This window comes from Morus notabilis, unplaced genomic scaffold (genome assembly GCF_000414095.1).
Source record: "Morus notabilis unplaced genomic scaffold, ASM41409v2 Scaffold61, whole genome shotgun sequence".
Classification (NCBI taxonomy): Eukaryota; Viridiplantae; Streptophyta; class Magnoliopsida; order Rosales; family Moraceae; genus Morus; species Morus notabilis.
The window spans coordinates 87,707-108,525 of NW_010362732.1; the positions used below are offsets into that span (position 1 = coordinate 87,707).

General features: G+C 35.6%; 2 protein-coding genes across 10 annotated transcripts in view; both read right to left on the minus strand.

Moving 5' to 3' along the window:
• Positions 1–769: 769 nt before the first annotated feature.
• On the minus strand, positions 770–16,202 carry LOC21396372 (isoamylase 3, chloroplastic). 2 transcript variants are annotated; one of them, XM_024168590.1, is made up of 25 exons: positions 15,783–16,202; positions 15,646–15,700; positions 15,483–15,554; positions 14,855–15,006; positions 14,562–14,640; positions 13,994–14,230; positions 13,545–13,649; positions 13,348–13,452; positions 12,652–12,786; positions 12,458–12,544; positions 11,912–11,966; positions 11,134–11,197; positions 5,328–5,427; positions 5,013–5,113; positions 4,384–4,435; positions 4,100–4,162; positions 3,879–3,968; positions 3,726–3,798; positions 3,533–3,612; positions 2,989–3,093; positions 2,807–2,905; positions 2,638–2,699; positions 2,164–2,272; positions 1,638–1,823; positions 770–1,551 (listed from the first exon to the last, which is right to left on the minus strand). In XM_024168590.1, exons 1-24 carry the CDS (start codon positions 15,920–15,922, stop codon positions 1,710–1,712), a joined length of 2,334 nt encoding a protein of 777 aa, XP_024024358.1. In that variant the 5' UTR covers positions 15,923–16,202; the 3' UTR covers positions 770–1,551; positions 1,638–1,709. The 2 variants fall into 2 exon arrangements, with proteins under 2 accessions (XP_024024358.1, XP_010101010.2); XM_010102708.2 differs by lacking the exons at positions 15,646–15,700; positions 15,783–16,202 and having other exon boundaries at positions 15,494–15,532.
• Positions 16,203–18,635: 2,433 nt separating this feature from the next.
• The window catches only part of LOC21396374 (protein FAM91A1), a 7,896-nt gene continuing 5,712 nt past the window's right edge, over positions 18,636–20,819 (minus strand). For 6 of the 8 annotated variants that reach the window (XR_002902592.1, XR_002902596.1, XR_002902595.1 and 3 more), the window contains 3 exons: positions 19,717–20,819; positions 19,205–19,588; positions 18,636–18,944 (listed from right to left, as the gene is read on the minus strand). Coding sequence is in view for 1 of the 8 variants with exons in the window: in XM_024168589.1 (XP_024024357.1) it covers positions 19,336–19,588; positions 19,717–20,819 (1,356 nt within the window). In the remaining 7 variants the exon portion in view is untranslated. Of the gene's footprint in view, positions 18,945–18,984; positions 19,589–19,716 lie in introns of those variants that run through there. The other 2 variants (XR_002902593.1, XM_024168589.1) reach the window with 2 other exon arrangements.

Consider the following 20,819-nt stretch of genomic DNA (forward strand, 5'->3'; position numbering starts at 1 on the left):
TAAGAACCGAAAAACCTAACATTACAATTTTTATTATTCTCTCTATCATTTTATACATTTTTTATTTAATTTATAAATTCTATTAACATAATATATTATTTAAATAAAAATAAACTAATAAAATTTACGTCTTAAATGGTAAATGTGTGAAAAGTGATACTAACGTTTGAAAACCAAACTCATGCTGTAATATGATATGGCGAACACTATCATACACCACGCGGGTGGGAAGTAGAAAAGGCGTCTGTTTAAGATTACAGACCAGAGCGCACCTTTGAGTCTGCCAGCAAATTATATTGGTAATTTCGTATTTTTAGGCTGTCACGACGTGGGGTCCAATTTGCCTGCCATTTTGAGGTTTTCGACTGTGATTACACCTGTCATTGCCGAAAGCCACGTTATCGTGGATACTCAAAACATTCCCTTCGTATGCAAACCTTTCCACATCCGCAATCAAATACATTTGGTCTTGCCTTGTGAGGTTTAATGAATAGCAAAAAGGCACCAACTCTGTATGGCAATTATCTCACCATTGCACTCAATAATCTCCCCAAGTTTTTCTTTTTCGCCTCTTATTTTCTCTTTTCTCGACAGACCCAAGAGCGTCAAATTCTTCTATAGAAAGATGGAAGAGAGATCAAGATGCATTTTCAAGAGGAATTATGTGATAAGAATTACACGATCTAATTCTAATTACCGAGAACAATCAAAATCACAATAAATGAAACCAAACAAAATTGACACACGAAATTTATAAATGTTCGCCTCAATTAATGTTACGTCCTGTTTCTGCCATTTTGGAATTTTTTTTACTATGATCAAGAAGTTATAAGAAAATTACACCTTTCAACTTTCTCTGTTTCTTCATATACGACGTCACCCTTTTTATAACAAAAATTAAAGCAGCTGAATTAGGATAATTAATTAAACTCCAGAACGTAACATTATGAACTCTTTCTCTCGTTCACCTTTTCATCTGTAGAGTTCTTAAATATCACACAAACATTTTTAAGAGCCGTAAATCACCAAACGACAACATCAGCAAGGTTATTCCAAGTGCCACTCGCATTATCTGCAGAGTAACAAAGTATTGCCGTCTGGTCTCAAATATTCTCGAGTACAAAGGCGGAACATAACAAAATGAAACGTGTTTCTTGTTGTAAGTTCAGTCGGTGGTCCTCATCCACAAACAATCAGCTCTCTTTTTCAAGTACGTCGTGTCCCCAAAGCTGCTAATCGGTAAAGAGAGTTTATGATAAATGGCTGAAAAGGACTAGCAGATCTGTACACTGTAATGCTCATTAATAATGCGATAGCATAACAAACCTTGAGAACATTTATGACCAATACAATAAGCTCAGAAATTTATTGCTTGCCGATATATTTATTATTGATGAGAGCCTTTTGCTCAGAAAATAAAAGTGTCAATAATATAACAAGGTTGATGCCGTGCATAATAATAAATGAGACCGCATAATAAATACTCTCTTTGATCCATCTATCAGAATTTCATAGCCAGAACCCACTTGAAATTGATACTTTAACTGGTTCCTGAGACATAAATATCTGAATTACTTCAAAAAGTTATAACGTGAAAATTTCATATATCTAAACGCATGGGAATCGAATTCAACTACCGTATACGACATATATGAACATGCAAATCACTTGGTGTTCATCAGCACGCAGCTTCTGAATTTAACTCTGTGTCATGTTTTGGCTTCTAGGAGAATCGACGAGTAGGGAGCCACGTTATAGGTTTTCCCAGTGCCAGGTACTCCTTCAATGACAAAGTCATCTGGGGACTCGAGATTAGTGTCCACCTGCAATTGTACCGACATTTTTTTGTCTGTGCAGTTAGTTTGAGAATAACAATAATATTTGAACTGGATGAACAAACTGTCCATGGATTTCATAGGAAAACTACAATAATATTTTTTTTTTTTTTTTTTTTGAGAAAAAGAGAGAATGAAATTAAATATGGAAATCAGATTAAAACACGTCATCTAAGTTGCAGATTAAAACATAACTAGCGTCATGTCCTATACGGGAATCAGTGCGTACCCATTTTAGCCAATATGAAATCAAACAACCTTGAAGACTCGTTTTATCTACAGTGTGAAAAAAAAAAGAATGAATTAACTGGTGGTAAAAAAAACTAACCACGCGAAACCATCTCCTCTTCGCTGGCGGCGGAGGTACAGAGACCTTGACAAAAAAGGCATGAGCGTTGAATGCCAAATAAATGTCCTCTCCACTACTGTCGTGGAGCCTGTGAAACAGATACTCACAATTGAGTGTTTCAAATCCATCAAATGCATACAATTCCCAAAATCTTGCGAGTCAGATTTTTATTTATATATGAAAAACAACTTATTTTCTTGGTATTCGAGTCTTCAATTTAAGTTAAAATGTGACTTTATGTAAAAAATTTTAATTATAATAAAAAAATTAAATGTGACTTTTTGTGAGAATTTTTAACTATAGTAAAATTGAAATTAAAAACTTGAATGGGTGAGATGAACTAGGCCTTAATAATTTCCCATTTCAGTTGACTACAAAATGTATGATCACACACTCGAACAGTGCTAGAGAAAAAGTAGCAAGTCTAACACGAGCAATGGACATAATGCTTACGTAAATGCCAGAAAGTTGCTGTCATGGTTGTTCCAGTTATCTTCATGCCATGTCACATCATTCTGCATAAATGAGGTGTTCCATGAGTCTATGAAGAAATAAATAGTTAAAACTAACATTAATTTGCGACGCAATCATAAGATAAAGAGCAAAGCCAAAAGGAAATTACTTTGCTGAGAAAAGTCTCGCGACTGAATACACGACGTGTTCGTCGAAATTTTATCACCTTCTGGAAGAACCTGAAGTGATTACTCCGCCGTGCTTCTAACTGCCTTACAAAAAAGATTATCAGATTAAGAAACTATCTGGATCAAAATTGTCAGAAAAGACAGGTGGGAAACAAAAACATACCAGTCCCCACTGGAAATGGTTAAGAGCGGTATCATGACCATAACTATTGTTATTTCCATAGCGAGTATGTGCATATTCATCCCCCATAAGCATCATTGGTGTTCCCTAGTTATATCCACTCAGAAATAACATCAGTGATGAAAGTTAACTAGCAACATGTTACAGATTGAATAAGCAGTGATTGGTCCGCCTTTACACCTTAATATCAAGGAACCCCACCCCAGTATCATGGAACGTAATAACCATGATGCTATCACGTAAAAAAATAAAAATAATAATTAAAAAATACACAAATCTATGAAGCAGCTTAAATCTCTTTTTGTCAAGGATGAGGTTCGGAGCCCAGTCACTTCAGTTTATTTACGCCTAGTGAGCTATGATTAAGTGAAAGTGAAATATAGTTTATCTTTTTACTAAAAGAGAAAGGTTAAGTTGGCAATAATTAAGAAATCCAAGGATAAGTCAATTTGACTTTCATGTGTGTTGAAAATCAAATTTTCATTCTCTTATCAGGCCTTGAAAGTCAAATATCAACACCATTTACCTGAGATATCATCAAGGCCAGATGGAAATTTTTCATTTGCCGTGAACGTAGGGCTTTAATGGAACTATCATTGGTTTCTCCTGTTCAAAAGAATAGATGAGCAAATAAATCACTTGCGTATTCAGTGATGCGGGTATTAAAATTGAAATTGTAAATATAATTTTTTAGAAGCAGGCATGAAATCTGCACATACCTTCAAAACCACAATTCCAGCTGAAATTGTCATTGCATCCATCATTACCACCTTCTCCATTGGCATCATTGTGCTACAAAACCAAATAATTAAAGGACAAACTTCACGGAGAAGGATAAAAAGCAAACAAATCGACGTAAAACTTTCAGGTACCTTGAAGTTATACGAGACAAGATCATAAAGCATGAAACCATCATGAGCAATCACAAAATTAACACTGTGGTAAGGTTTGCGCTTATTTACCTGAAGAATAACAAATAATTTGAGCACCTTTAGATAAAAATGCATTTAGATACAGCTTATAACAAAAGTGTATTGCAATTAATATATACTCGTGGGTCTCAGGACAAAACAACAATGATATAAATGCTTACTTTATAAAGATCAGCAGATCCAGCAACGCGAGTTGCAAAACTTCCCTTCATACCGCAGTCACCCTATATCACAAAAGTTCAGATGGAAGATTATGAAACATGAAGAGTACTACTACTAACTGGCAATAAACAAAATGTCCTTCCATAGAATAAGAATAGATCCAGCCAAATGGTGTTGAAATTTAACAATAAAAAGAAACTTTCAACCTTTTCAAGAATAAAGGACCAAAGATAAAAGCAGTTTTAGACGTCATGATAAAAGAAAGATCCAAGCCATAAATTACCTTTATAAATTTTCTCACATCATCACGGAATTTCCCATTCCACTCAGCCCACCTGCATTACAGGAATTTAGTTAGGGAGGTAATACGTCTACCGGAAGAACGGTAACCTACTTAGTGAATGATATAGGATTTAAGACACTTGAGATGACAGGATTTAAATGATTTCTGTCATCAAATTGCAGATGCAAAAAAATAATCGGACTGTTGAAAGAAATAATTAAGAAACATTGGCACACCAAAGGTTGAGCATTGCACTCAAGGGGTCTAACTTTTCTTAGCGCCTTAACAGTAAACTGAGATAACAGCATTTCATGCATTTGCACTGTTTGTAGTTATAATAACCTTAATTGGAAAGAAAATAAAAGCTCCTGAGACAAGATATCATACGCAGTACATTTCAAGGGGAGAGGTCAATGGCAAGAAAGCAAAAAAAAAAAAAAAAGAAAAAAAAAAGAAAGAAAGAAGAAGAATAAAAAATAATAGCAATAAAGATTATAAGGAAGTGCAATTCCTTCATCAACAGTGACTGGTCATTTCTTCTGAAAATAAAACAAATATTTATCAACTTAGTCTGCGGATATTGCAAAATTCTACATAAGGTTCATAAATGCAACAAGCGAAATGATTACCTGTCCCAGTTTGGAAAACTTCCAACAAGATAAAGGCCTCCGCAATCCCAAGGTTCTGCAATAATTTTACATCTTGATAGGATGGCATCTTTAGCAATAGCCTGATTCAATAAAAGACAAATTATCACTACCCTAAAGGCACTTGCAATCTTAACTGAAAAAAGGAAGTTAAAATATAAAGGTTCCCCATCCACGTATTAATTTGAAACCAATAAAAAGTACATCTACAAGCAGGCGTGCGTGTGTGGACCGGATGCCTAACAGTTAATGTCATTCCTTTGTTCCTATTATCATACATACAAACATGTAACTTACCTTAATAAGTGGGGGTGCATTAAGTGGAGCACCATCTGTTCCCCGACAAAGAACACTAGCAAGGTCAAATCGAAAGCCATCCACATGATATTCGACTACCCTACATAATAGCATTACAAAAGATGATGAAGTTCAATATTGATTTATGCAATGAAAGAACACTAAATGTTCATTCGAAAGTACCGTGAAGTAGGCTTTATGACATTAACTAATTTCCTCCCTTATATAATCTGGATAGTTGTATTTCCATCTAATAAACTCAAAACGATACCCTTCAAGTTATAACAGCAAAAAGCCGGTCGGGTTGGGTCCTATACTCAGGTAGGCACACATGGTTATTTCAAACAGAATATTGGTCAATCCCAGTTGCTTGGGTTGACTACTTGAAAAGAGGTCGAACCAAAAAGCCCACTAAAAATGTTGGTCAATCCTTGTAAAGCTGTAAATTAGCTAATTTGTTGTCAATCTTTGTATTTTAAGGAAGTACCTGTTAGAAGTTATTCTCTTCCTAGAATTAGCTATATTCCTTAAATCAGTGATTACTTTCCTGATTTGAAGGATTTGTATATGTGGTGTAAATCCTAAATACATGATCAATGAAAGAAATTAATTATTCCCTGAAACACTCATTTTCAAGTTGGTATCAGTCTGATTTGAAGGATTTGTATACGCTGTGTAAATCTTATAAATACATGATCAATGAAAGAAATTAATTATTCCCTAAAACACTCATTTTCAAGTTGGTATCAGAGCGGGCAAATTGCTTGCTGAAATCTTTCTCCTCCTTCCTCTCATTCGATCCTCTGCTCTTTCTATCACCATGTCAGACACTTCAAATGAATCCACTACTATTCCTCAATCATCTTATAACAATCCCATCACCACTGATTCCACAAAAATCAGTACAACCACTTCAGAATCCCATTATGTTCAAATCACCACAATTCGATTGAATGGTGACAACTTTCTGAGATGGTCTCAATCAGTTTGGATGTACATCAGAGGACGTGGAAAAATGGGCTACTTGATGGGTGAAAAGAAGGCTCCTGCAGTGGATGATCCGAACTATGCTACATGGGACGCTGAGAATTCCATGGTGATGACATGGCTCGTGAACTCTATGGAAGAAGACATTAGCTCTAATTACATGTGCTATCCAACGGCACAAGAGCTTTGGGAGAATGTAAATCAGATGTATTCTGATTTAGGGAATCAATCCCAGATCTTTGAATTGACTCTCAAACTCGGTGAAATGCGGCAAGGGGAGGACAACGTCACAAAATACTTCAATTCTTTGAAGCGAATTTGGCAAGATCTTGACCTCTTCAATACCTGAGTGGAAATCTACCGAGGATGGACGCCATCATAAGAAGACTGTGGAGGATAATCGCATCTTCAAATTCGTGGCTGGCCTCAATGTCGAGTTTGATGAGGTGAGGGGGAAAATCATTGGAAGATAACCCATGCCTTCAATTGGTGAAGTTTTTTCGGAAGTTAGAAGAGAGGAGAGTCGGAGGAATGTGATGTTGGGCAAGAAGGGACCTGGAATTGCTGTTGAAGGTTCAACCTTGGTAACCATGGGTGGAGGCTATAACAAAGCCACCACATATCAGCGCAAACCTGATGAAAAACCACGTGTTTGGTGTGATTTTTGCAACAGGCCTCGCCATACCCGGAAAATTGTTGGAGAATCCATGAGAAACCTGCGAATTGGAAAGGTAAAACAGGTGACAAACCAGGACGAGCCCTCCATGTTGCTAATGAGGCCAAAACCAACCCTTTCACTAAGGAGCAGATGGAGCATCTTCTTACACTGTTGAAATCCAACTCGACATCTGGTACTCCTAGTGCTTCTGTGGTACACACAAGTAATGAATTATATGCTCTAGCTTGCCATTTCAAATTATCTGCTCCATGGATAATCGATTCTGGAGCATCCGACCATATGGCCAACTCTTCAAATATGTTTGAATCATATTCACCGTGTCCTGGAAATAGAAAGGTTAGGATAGCTGATGGTAATTTCTCACCAATTGCAGGAAAAGGTCTGACAAAAATTTCTGAGGGAATAGATCTTAAATCTATTCTCCATGTTCCTAAACTTACTTGTAATCTCTTATCTGTCAGCAAATTATCTAGAGATTCTAATTGTTGTGTCACCTTCTATGAATCCCATTGTATTTTTTAGGACCAGAGCTCGGGGAAGACAATTGGCAGTGCCAGGATGATCAATGGTCTCTACTATTTCGAGGATAATTTACCCAGTAATAAAATTGCTCAATGACTTAGTAGTATTAGTTCTCTTTTAGTTCGTGATCAAATAATGGTTTAGCATTGCAGATTGGGCCATCCTAGTTTTTCTTATTTAAAACATTTGTTTCCAGTGTTATTTAAAAAGGTTGATCCTTTATCATTTCAATGTGAAAGCTGTTTATTGGCAAAGAGCCAGCGTAAACCTTATATCCAAAAAGCTTATCAAGCTTTAAAACCATTTTATCTTTTTCACAACGATGTTTGGGGACCCTCAAAGGTAACCATTGTTTCAGGAAAAAAATGGTTTGTAACCTTTATAGACGACCATACTCGTCTTTGTTGGGTATATTTAATGCGGGAAAAATCTGAGGTTGTAAGAATTTTTAAAGATTTTTACACAATGATTGAAAATCAATTTCAGACAAAAATCAACATTTTGAGATCTGATAATGGAATGGAATATTTTAATAAAGTTTTGGAAACCTTTTTAAAAGAAAAAGGTATTTTACATCAATCATCATGTTCAGATACTCCTGAACAAAACGAAATAGCTGAACGCAAAAATAAGCACCTGTTAGAAGTAGCCTGGGCCATGATGTTTTACATGAATATTCCAAAATACTTATGGGAGGATGCCATACTAACTGCATCATATCTAATCAACAGGATGCCCACAAAAGTTTTACAGTACACTACCCCGCTGGAGTGTTTAAAAAAGGTATTTCTCGAATCTCGAATTAATTCTGAATTACCATTGAAAATATTTGGTTACACTGCATATGTGCACCTTCCAAAAAGGTCACGGTCTAAGTTAGATCCAAGAGCAGAAAAAATGCATTTTTGTAGGATATACTCATAATAAAAAGGGTTACAAGTTTTTTAATCCCACTACAAAACGGTTTCACACAACTATGGATGTTTCTTTTATGGAAAATACCCCATATTTTACCAAAAATTTACTTCAGGGGGAGAATTTAGTTGAACCAAATTTTTGGGAAATTGCTGAACCCTTACCTAATCCGATTGTTGATATCCCTCTTAAATCACTGGAACAAGAAAATATGGAAACTAAACCCGCTGAATCCGAATCTGATATCATTAGTCTGTCAGAAAAAGAAATACTACGAATGGAAAAAAATCGAAGCAAACTTGAGCCTGTGGTTTATGCAAGGAAGAATATCCCTGGAAGAAGTAAAGACCAATTAATCATCCTAACACATGGTCAAACAGAAGCCCTGGGTGATGGCCTTCCAAGTGTCTCAGGTAATTCTCCTTATATTCCTACTCTTATACATTCTTTACCATCACACTCTAATCCTAATTTTAAAATATCTGCACCCGAACCTGGTTTAGAATTAGGTCCAGTAATTCCTACACAAGTCCTTGACCGTGATCTTCCCATTGCCCTTAGAAAAGGAACCCGCACGTGCACTAAACATCATATTGCCAAATATATTTCCTACAATAACCTTTCCGACAACTATAGAGGATTCACTACAAATATTTCAAAGCTTGTGGTGCCTAGAAACATTCAGGAAGCACTAGATGAACCGGGTTGGCAATTGGCAGTGCTTGAGGAAATGAATGCCTTGAGAAAAAATGGTACTTGGGAGATTGTAGAATTACCAAGAGGAAAAAAAATTGTTGGATGCAAATGGCTTTTTACAATAAAGAGTAAAGCTGATGGAAGCGTCGAGAGATATAAAGTTAGGCTTGTGGCAAAAGGTTTCACTCAAACCTATGGGATAGACTACCAAGATACTTTTGTCCCAGTAGCTAAACTAAACTCAATTAGAGTTTTGTTGTCCCTTGCAATAAATTCCAATTGGCCGTTACATCAATTGGACGTTAAAAATGCCTTCTTTAATGGAGACCTAGAGGAGGAAGTGTTCATGAGTCCGCCACCAGGTTTCAAAGAGAGTTTTGGAGTTGGGAAAGTGTGAAAACTGAAGAAGTCCTTATACGGACTCAAGCAGTCCCCTAGAGCTTGGTTTGAGCGCTTTGGCAAGGTGATAAAGCGTTATGGATACACTCAAAGTCAAGCTGATCACATTATGTTCTACAAACATTCAAAGGAAGGGAAAGTGGCCATCTTAATTGTGTATGTGGATGATATAGGGCTAACTGGGAATGATTGTAGTGAACTAGAGAAGTAAAGAGGAAAGCTCGCCGAAGAATTTGAGATCAAGGACTTGGGGGGCATTAAAATACTTTCTTGGAATGGAGTTTGCTAGGTCCAAATCTACTTAATGAAACGGGTATGTTAGGTTGCAAGCCTGCTGAAACACCAATAGAACCTAATGTAAAGCTACAGCCTGCAAAAGCCGAGAGTGTGAAGGACAAATTTTATAAATCAGCGTAAGTATGTGCTTGATCTACTTAATGAAATGGGTATGTTAGGTTGCAAGCCTGCTGAAACACCAATAGAACCTAATGTAAAGCTACAGCCTGCAAAAGCCGAGAGTGTGAAGGACAAAGAGCGTTATCATAGACTTGCTGGGAGACTGATTTACCTATCTCATACACGCCCTGACATAGCGTTCTCAGTAAGCATGGTTAGTCAGTTTATGCATTCACCCGGTTCGGAGCATTTTGAAGCTGTTTACAGGATTCTAAAGTATCTAAAGGGGACACCAGGTAAAGGCCTTCTGTTTAAGTCACGGGGACATCTACAAATTGAAGCCTACACTGATGCAGACTGGGCTAGAAGTATAGTGGATCGAAGATCTACCTCGGGGTACTGCTCATTTTTAGGTGGCAACTTGGTTACATGGCGAAGCAAAAAACAGAACGTGGTCGCTAGAAGTAGTGCGGAGGCTGAGTTTAGAGCTGTGGCTCATGGCGTCTGTGAGATTATGTGGATAAGAAGATTGCTACAGGAATTAAAGGCGTCAGGATCATCTCCTATGAAGTTGTACTGTGACAACAATGCTACAATTTCAATTGCCCATAATCCAATTCTCCATGACCGCACGAAACATGTAGAAGTGGATAAGCATTTCATTAAGGAGAAGATAGATAACGGTTTGGTTTGTATGACCTATATTCCTACTGAGGAACAAGTGGCAGATGTCTTCACCAAAGGGCTATACAAAAAACAATTTGATTTGTTAGTTGGCAAGCTGACTATGGAAGATATCTTTAGACCAGCTTGAGGGGGAGTGTTGGAAAATCGAAACTGTTTTGGAAACAATCCTTGTAAAGCTGTAAATTAGCTAATTAATTGTCAATCTTTGTATTTTAGGAAAGTAGTTGTTAGAAGTTATTCTCTTCCTAGAATTAGCTATATTCCTTAAATCAGTGATTAATTTCCTGATTTGAAGGATTTGTATGTGCTGTGTAAATCCTATAAATACATTATCAATGAAAGAAATTAATTATTCCCTGAAACACTCATTTTCAAGTAAAAAACCCTAAATAAAATTCCTCATAAATCTTGAAGAAATGTTGTTATTCATTGCAAGTAGCATCACAGTACATTTAGCACATCTATCAACTCCATTCATATAAATACACATCAATTAAAATGCTCCGCATAAATTGGGATCGATACCAGTGTCTTAAGCTGTCCAGTATAAGCTCCATTACCACGGGATGATTACAGTTTAGTGTGTTACCTGGACACCAACAGATAATGCATAGAATCACAAATGTTTAAAACAATCAGAAGCCTTCTCAAAGAAGCACATAATAACTATATTACTTTTGACACAATAACCATGCAAGATTTGATTCTATTTTGGGAACCTATCAAATAGAAAGCAAAGTTACCTAGTTCTTCTGGCAATTATAAAGTCTAAAATTAGAGCAAGAGATAGTAAGTAAATAAACCCCGTAAATTACTCTACGAATGTCAGCACTCCTGCTTTAAGAAATGTGTATCATTTTTGCCCCCTTTCTCATGGTTTACCACGTAGAAGGAAATGCCTTGGCCTATGAGGTGAGAGAATGTTACCATCTTAGCCTCTATACCAACAACAGAACAGAATGAAAAACTCCACCATCTAAAGCTGAGTTTCATTTTTCAAGCTAGAAGATATTGATATAGTTTGTCACATTCACATTCTATCTATCAAACTCTTAACTGCCATTCTAAAGTTGATGGCAAAGTAGAACTATAGCAAAATGCCAGCTATTAAAAAAGGGTATCATTATGTCCGCTATAAATAGGAAAAAAAAATCCATTAATATATACCTAGTCCTGACTGAAGACAAGCTTGTTTAAGAATAAGGCTTTTTAAAGTTAATTGAATCTGAGATAAATCTGTACATGACGCAAAATGACGGGAAAGAAACAGGAAAGTATGAGAATCGGGAAAGATTTGAATTACCACAGCCAGAGAAGTTCAGAAACTGGCCATTGTTCTCTTGGAGCATGTAATAAACCTATAAATGTAAAATTCATTGTGAATACATGAAAACTACGCAAATACACATGCAAGCACACAAGTAGATACACATGCACATCTACGATACAGTACCATATATGGTATATAAAGAGCTAATCAGCTAGCTACTCCACCAAATTTGAATTTAAGAGGAGCTACATTCATTGACCCACAAAAAGATGTTCAGAAGGTATGCGAGATGGAAGTTAGAAGTTGCACTGTAATATTAGCACACCAGCGTATGTGCCTACTAAATTAGAAACAAAAAAAATCCTTATCTTCGGGTTGTAAGGTGGCTCTTAGTAGTTCTGCGATTATTTTTGTCTATGGTGTTTGCATAATATAAATTAAGAACTTAAGGTAGAACCATGATCCAAGTAAAATGAGAGTACATTGAGTCCAGAGATTGAGAACCGCGATGGTTTAACTTCTTCAAAAAAAGGAGGAAGGTTGTCTACAAGAAGTTAAAGCCCAGGAATAAGACACCACCTTATTATCGATGCCACGAAATGAGGTTGTATAAGGATAGACATCATCACCCTCATTGGTATGGTTGTAGACAACATCCAAAATGACCTGTTGAAAGAAAAAAAGAATTCACCACGTCACAAAAGCAAGCATTTGAGACTCTCAATAGCCAAAAAAAAAAAAAAAAAAAGAAAAAAAGACATGAAAGAAATAACCTCTATTCCAGCACCATGAAAGGCTTTAACCATTTCTTTAAATTCTTGGGAAGCTTTAAGGGGACCTCCACCAGAACTAGAATAACGACTCATAGGAGCAAAGAAGTTTACTGTTGAGTACCCCCACGTATTGATCTTTAAAAACAAGAAATCCAAGGCAAAATATTGGTTTATCAATCATGACAAGAGAAAATGATGAGAGATAGTAAGGTGAGCGAGAACTAAATGAATAAAAAGTTGAATATTGTAAGCAAGAAACATATTAAAGATGCAAAACTCCAGCAAGAATATTATAACGTATGGGCATTGCTGCCTGTTAATATCATCGTGACAATGTTTCAAATGAACAAGTCATGTATCAAAATTTGTTAGTTATCTTATCCTCTTATCACTTACTGGAATTTGAACAACATTGACAGCGTATCAACATAAACTAAGTTGTCTGTGAGCAACCAATTTCTGTCTTTGTGTAAACACACACTACAACATGATTTGATCCTACCGTTACTAAATACCAAAAAAAAAAAATGTTGACAAAAAAGATATTGAAGCTTAAATTGCTAGATAAAAAATATGAGAGAAAAACTCTGAAGTATACATAGATGAACATAAAAATGGAGAAGTATGCACATTAAGTTGAAAATGGGATTTGTTTAATACTTAAAGAAAAAAAGGGAAAGAAAAAATCTTAATTACCATGTGATCTCTAGGGTTTGGACGCCTTTGAAACTCCAGCTCATCAAATTCAAAAATAGGTAGCAACTCTACCGCATTGACCCCAAGCTCTAAAAGATGTGGAATCTTAAAAAGTTGGAAGAAACAAGACGAGGTCAGAGAAACTGAAATCTAGCACTTCTCGGAGAACAAAGATCTGTAGAGATGATGCCCGTTACCTTCTCAATCACACCAAGGTAGCTGCCACGTATATCTGGATCCAACTCACTGGATTCATCGGCTGTAAATGCACGGACATTCATTTCATAGATAACAAGATCTTTCTGCAAAAGCAACAGTAAATATACAATTACATAAAAGAAATCGTCCAAAACATCAAACTTAGAAACTAGATGTAATAGCAAACTGTCAATTAAATGACAATGATGCACACTGCACAGAGAAAAGATCTATAATGATGAGCAAATTACAGTTACTTAATGTCAGCCATTTGTTCAGGGAAAGGTTATTTAGATGTTCAGAGATGTAAATTTAATTGGTAAGATACAAGTGATGAAAGAAAGATGAGATGGGAGACAAGTGTCATGGTCAAATTTCCAATTTTATTGGACCACTTCATAAAATATATATATATATACGTACAATAGCCACCAGCGCGATTTGATACCTCAGGTATATTTGGAAACTTGTAATTCTCTCCCCAATCAAAAGGTAAGTTGTCAAAATCATAAGTTCCAAGAAATTTAGAGAGCTTTTCGCTGGCATCCCCAAAGTATCTACGACCGTCAACTAGCTTTGCATAAGGATCTATAAGCACAATGCTACTGTCAAAACAATGACCTTGATGCCGACCTTGTGGGCCATCAATGCGATAGCCATAGTGAACGTTACTCCGAGGTAAATCCTGTAGAGAAATAGTATCAATATTGTGATATCTAAACGAGGAGAAAAAAAAATTCCAGAAGTCCAAAATAGAGTACAAGCCAGCCTTTGTCACCACAAAGAAAACAGAAACTAAAACAAATGCATTACATCAGAACAATCCAAACTAAATCTACAGAGCTGCTTCAACACTGCTATTTCGTATTTTGCTACTAACATTTACATATCCATCTTTTATCAAACAAGTCTTGCAACCAGCTTAAGAGTCAGGAGAAAAGATCTATAATGATGAGCAAGACTCGAAGTCAAAGTGAGAATAAGTAAATGTTTCGAACGAGTTGAAGAAAGGCTACCTTTATACATATGTGCCAGACGTCTCCTGTTTTATTCACCTTAGGATCCAAAGCAAGCTCCACCATTCCACCATCCGTCCTGCCAGGTGCTTTAGTAAGATACCAGCTAAGGCATAAAGTACAGAAATAAAATAACCAAAAAGAAAAAGTTAAAGCCTAAAGCTTGTACTCCAAGTTCAGCAAAGATGGTAAATTAACAGAAGAATAATAGATATCTATACATGAATACTACATCACGGCTAGTTCTTCCGCTAAAACAGAAACATAAGCATCATAAATAATCAGTGTGTCACCTCTCAGGGAGTGATAAGCAAAGAGTGACCGCAGTTGCGTGTCGCGAAAAGATAGCAAAATTAATGCCGCTATCAACTTCTGATACACCCAGTGGAAAATCCTGACCCGGAAAAGTTCTCCATGATGGGCTGCTCTCCGACACAGCTTCGTCCTAGAATTGCAAACATTGATCACATATTACCGTGCATTTCCCTCATTCACGTTGTACAACAAGAGTACGGAAAGAATGATCTTTTGCAAAATAATAAGCGCCTTTAAAACTCATTATAAAATAATTTTATTTTTTATATAAAAATAAAAATAAAAACGTTTTCAATCTCAAAAATTATTTTTAAAAATACATTTAAAAGTTTATTAAAAAATTATTTTTAATGTAAAAAAATTTATTAATATTTTTCTTTCTCTCTTTAACAAAAATAAAAATAAAAAATAAAAAACTATTAAAAATCTTAATTTTTATTAAATTAAAAATTTATTTTTATTTTTATTTTTTATTTTTATTACGTCAAATATTATTTTAAAAATATTTTTATTTTTTTCTTAAAAAATGTCAAAAATAAAAATAAAATCAGCAGAAAAGGAAAAATAGAAAAACACTCTCAAATAGAGTTTTTTTTTCCTTAGCACCTGAAGTGCACCTTCCTGAGCGCAGAGGCCATAAGCATTAGCCATAATCCTATGCTTCACACGATCCCCTGACTATCAAATTCCAGGCATATCTTTAAATAACAGAGCAAAACTTGAAAAACAAAAAGTGAAATTTATCGCTTCACACAAAGTATAAACATGCCTTTCTGAACCGATCTTGACGATTACAAGCCAATGCTCGTTTACTCAACTTCAATCTGACAAATTCATAAGCACCACCTCAGAAAATTTCTTGAAATCGAAATCGAAGATTAACAGAGAGAATTCTGAAGAGCGTACCCGACAGCAAGGCAACGATAAGAGGCGGTACATGAAGAAGCGCCACCAGTAGCAGCAGCGTCAGTGTGTGTTGAGAAAGGCGGCGCGTGGAAAGGGAACTTAGCGGCGCTGGGTTCGAGGAAATGCGGAGCTCGGAGCATCTCCGATCGTCGCCGTCGTTGCTTTGAATTAAGCAACGAGCGATGAGAAGAAAGAGAGGAAATTCGCGTGTAATTAATGGAATTATGAGATGTGCGTGTGTGTGTGTGTGTGAGAGAGAGAGAGAGAGGAGGTGGTGTAATTACTAATTACGAGGAGATTTCCGGTTCCGAAAGCGGGATGGAAGCAGGGGCTGCTTTTTCATGTCTGCCACGTGAACGGACATGACGGAATCTCAGGTTCTAACCGTGGTTCGACGCGTGGTTTTCCTTTACTGATGACTTCTTCTGGACTTCTGTGAAAATATCTACAATCTACGATCTATCTACGTTACCCTCCAAACGACGATGTGGGGTGTTTGGTAGAGAGATTCGTTCTCTGATTTAAATTATAATTCGTGATTTATTATAGTATTTTTTTTTATAAAAAATACACGTAAATTAAAAATAATTTGAATCACATAATTTAAATCCTCTAACTAAATAAACCCTAAGTAGCGTTACGAATCATGGATGAATGACATGTTTGGATGGGCTCCCCTGATACATGGATTAAAATTAGAATTCTTAATTATGATTTTAGAAATTTTAATTTTTTTTTAGAGAAAAACGTCCTTATAAAATTAAAATTATGAATTTGTATTATAGCAGAATCCATATAATAAATATTACTAAATTTGTGTGTTTCGCAGCAAAAGGTCCCTGGTGTTTGTTAGTTTGTTGCGTTTTTTTTTTTTTTGGTTTGTGGAATACTTTGTCCTAACAAAGTTTGTAGATCTAGCACCACCATAAAATGTAGAGTTTGAATCTTACACATATTTTTTTTTTTTTAAAGAAATATATGTCGATAGTAGTTTAAGTAAAAAAATTATGTTTAATCATAGAAATACATAAAACATTCTAAATTTAAGAAAATAAAATAAATAATAAATAAATAAAGGAGTTGAAACTTAAAAATGAAAGAAAAAAAAAGTAAAACATCTAAAAGTTTACCATTTTGAACCACAAAATTATGAAATAACAAAATAAAAAGTTAAAGGATTTAAAACTTTAAAATGAAAGGGGAAAAAAATAAAGCGCCTAAAATTTATTGTTTTGAACTACTACAGGATGAAGAAAAACCAAACCACTACTCTTTTGTATACTTAGAATTAGGATTAAAATTTAGGATTTAACACGTATGGAAAACAAAAGAAAGAAATAAAACCGTTAGAAAAAATAAAGCACCAACAAGGTTATGGAAAACATAAGAAAAAAAAAAAGAGTTAAAAGAAAAGATAAAAGAAGCAAAGAAAAAGATAGAGGGAAAAAAAAAGCATCAAAATGGTGTGTCCCTTCAAAAAAAATGATGCATAAATGACTACGAAAAATGAACAATACAATTTTCACCTACTCTTTTATATTTTTAACATTTACTGTTTGAATAAGATAAGATTTAACATTATAATTACCATAAAATATGAAAAGAAGGTAACATATAAAGGTCCATAATCTACGTTATTTACTAACACATATTATTTCTTTTATTTCAAGTGCTTTAAAAGAAAAAATAATAAAAAAAGAGAAAAAAAAAAGTTGAAAGAAACAAAGAACCAAAATCATTTCAAAAAAAAAAAGAAAAAACAAAGTAAAAGTTAAAAGAAACAAAGAACCAAAATCATTTCAAAAAAAAAAAGAAAAAACAAAGAGCCAAAACAACCCGTTGTACACGACTAAAAAGAATGGTAGAGTCATGATGGCTATTTTATATATGTAGAATAATAGTGGTAAAAAATGCCGTGAAAAACAAAATTAAATAGGGACATATTTTTATAAAAGTGTACAGGAGACCAAACTTCAACTTTTTTATAATATAGTGAAAAACACATTTTGTCAAAAACTTAACTGCGCTTTCAGTCATGGTTTTCTCCAAATTTTTTGTCGTTTTTAAATGTCGTTCTCATAACCAGCTTCTTGTCATCGGCCAAAAAGGACGTGTCTTTTTTTATATTTGGACAACCACATTCCCGTTCGTCGTCCACAAAATTTCAAAAACGGTATGTCGTTCCATAATTAGTTGCTATTATCTACCAGAAACGTGTCGCTTTTTTTTTTTCTTTCTTGTTAAGGACCACATTCCTGTTTTTTGTCTATGAAATTTGATCACTTTCTTATGGAAAAAATTTGGATCATTTCATGCAAACGACCTATAAATCTTTTATCTACTACTACCACTACCAACAAAAAAAAAAAAAGAACTACAAAGAAAGAATTATATTCTTTTAAAAATCACATCTTTATGCCAAAGTTCTGCTTACAATACCGATAAGGAAATTAAGGAAATTTTGGTAAACTGGAAAATCAAAAAGTTTATAGAAGGTTAAAAAAAATAAAGATTATTACTCGTGCCCCCTGAACTTTGAGGTCGTTCTCAATTTGTCCTCTTGAACTTTGAAAATTCCCACATTACTCCTAAACTTTAAATTATTCTCACTTAACCCCTTGTAATTTTTGTTAAAATCAGACAGAAAAAAAGAGAGTAATGCAGTCATTTGGACCCCCATATTTCTGTCTGATTTTAACAAAAATTATAATAGGAGTTAAGTGTGAACAATTCAAGTTTACGGGGTAAAGTGAGAGCTTTTAAAGTTCAGGAGACAAACTAAGAATGATTCTAAAGTTTAAGGGCACTAGTGATAAAAATCCAAAAAATAATAATTAAAAAAAAAACCACTGCTCTTTATCTATTTTTCTTCTCTTTTTGCTTCTTTGAATGGAAATTGAATTCATATACAGACACTACCACAAGAAAACATGAATAATTGTTCAAGAACCCCTCCCCAACCAATGGACAAAGAAGAAAACACAAAAGAGGGAGGGGGAGAGAATATGAAACAAAACTATGTTTAGTGGTGAGGCAACAACAAATTAATGCTTCACCACGCCAGATTTCAGATAGATCGGAATGAACCTACTTTCTCTTTTCAGTGCAAGTCAAACCTGGAGTAACCGTGATCTGGTAAAGGTTTGTTTCAAAAACAACGACCTGCATTAACACGAGCAACGGGCTTTTTCACATGTCTAAAGTAGCCAAAAGTAATAAAACAAGAACCAAGAACACGTGAAAAGATACACCGAAATGAATCTCAAAATGAAGCACTAGCAACTGTCCTAGTGAGTACTGAAAAGGAAATTTCTTCTGAGCGTGTCCGGAACAAAACACAAAGTGCAATATATAAGAGTTCAGTAGCGCATGAGATGGAAATAAAGAACAAAAAAACATATATATGGTATATATTATTTTACCTTGAAGCTACTTTTGAGTTTGGAGCTACTCCACCTACTAACCTCAATCATGATAAAAGCAGCATGAAGACATGGATGACAATTTTCAGTTATTCTCTTCACTTATCCAAGCAAGAAAGTAGCACAAAGCGCTATTTAATAGCAGCGGCAGCTGCTGCAGAGGAAGCCGCTGCCTCCGCTATTAGCGAGACAGGTTGACGAGCCTGTAGGCAAGCACCAATATCGAAAGGGTGCAACTCAGAGCCATCAAAAAGAAGATTAACACCAGGAAGGACAACTTCTCTGCTCTCAGCTTCTTCTTGCTCAGCTTTTGCTGTGCTCAATGAGGGGGCTTCTTCTATTGGCCTCGTGGCAGCCTCATAGACAGGAGTTAACGCATATGACCTGAACACCATCAGAGGAAAGAATCAGAGAATATTATCTGAATGTCATTGATATTTGGTTGAGGGTTCTGAAATTGTATAGTAGCAAAGATAGAATATCAACAAATAAAATTAATCATGAAGGCATACCGAAGAATGCTACCATCAAAGCTCAAGACTTCAGTTCGGCAACGATGTCGATTGGCAAGTTTCAATCTCTGATGTTCACTCAAAGCTCCTGAAATGGGAGATGAAGGATCTACAAGAGGATTCCACCTTCCACTAGCATAATTCATGAGATGTCGAGATGACTCCTTTGATTTCTCTTTCTGGTAAAGAAGTTTTGCTGCAGGACCCGTTGCCTGATACTCAGCACAAACATCACGTAACCTTTTCCGTAATCCTTGCATTGCCTCATGATGGTCGTGTAGAGAATCTGTTTGAAGTAATTGGGACGAAACAACCCTTTTACATATATTGTTGCATAACTTGGGACTAAAAAGTGGAACTCCAAATTCCACACTCAATGGGACCCATTCATGCTTCTCATCATCAGGTGAAAATTTGTCTGATTCTCTTTCTTTAAAAAGTTTTAACAGCCGAATATAACCAACTGTCCATAACTCCATCTTGTTTGCCAAAACAGCTAGCAAAGAATTCAGCTTTTTACTTTCCTCTTCGCTCAATTCCATTTCCTTCTCTATATTACCAGTTGACCCATCACAATTCTTTAGGGGCAATGGGATATCCAGAGTTACGACTCGTCCAGATTCATCAAGGTCATACTTACTGAGGGGCTGCACAAGAACAGCCGAGTGTTTAAGAAGTGAATTTAAACAGTGTAATAGTATATTTCCCTTAACTAAATTCCCTTTAAACTTTCCCCCCAAGCCTCCTACTGTTGAACCATCCCAAGACCATAGCAGCGCTTTCTCGCAACCAGCCAATGGTGCAGGAAGCAAACGTAAACATTGCCCTTTCATCAGAACAACCGACAGAGGTCCACAGGCCACAGTTGTGTACAACACCAACTTCATCCAAGGTGTCCTAGATGAATGAGAGGGAGGACCAAAATGAACAGGAAATGTTGGTCCAGGAAGAATTGATGAATGTGGGAGAGGAACAATAGACACAACAATATCATAATCACGAAGAAACAACCGTTCTAAAGTTGCAGGTGCAAGAGATGCCAAGCTTTCACAGCGTAGTATATCAACACGATATTTCTTTCTCCTCCTTGACTGTTCTTTCCC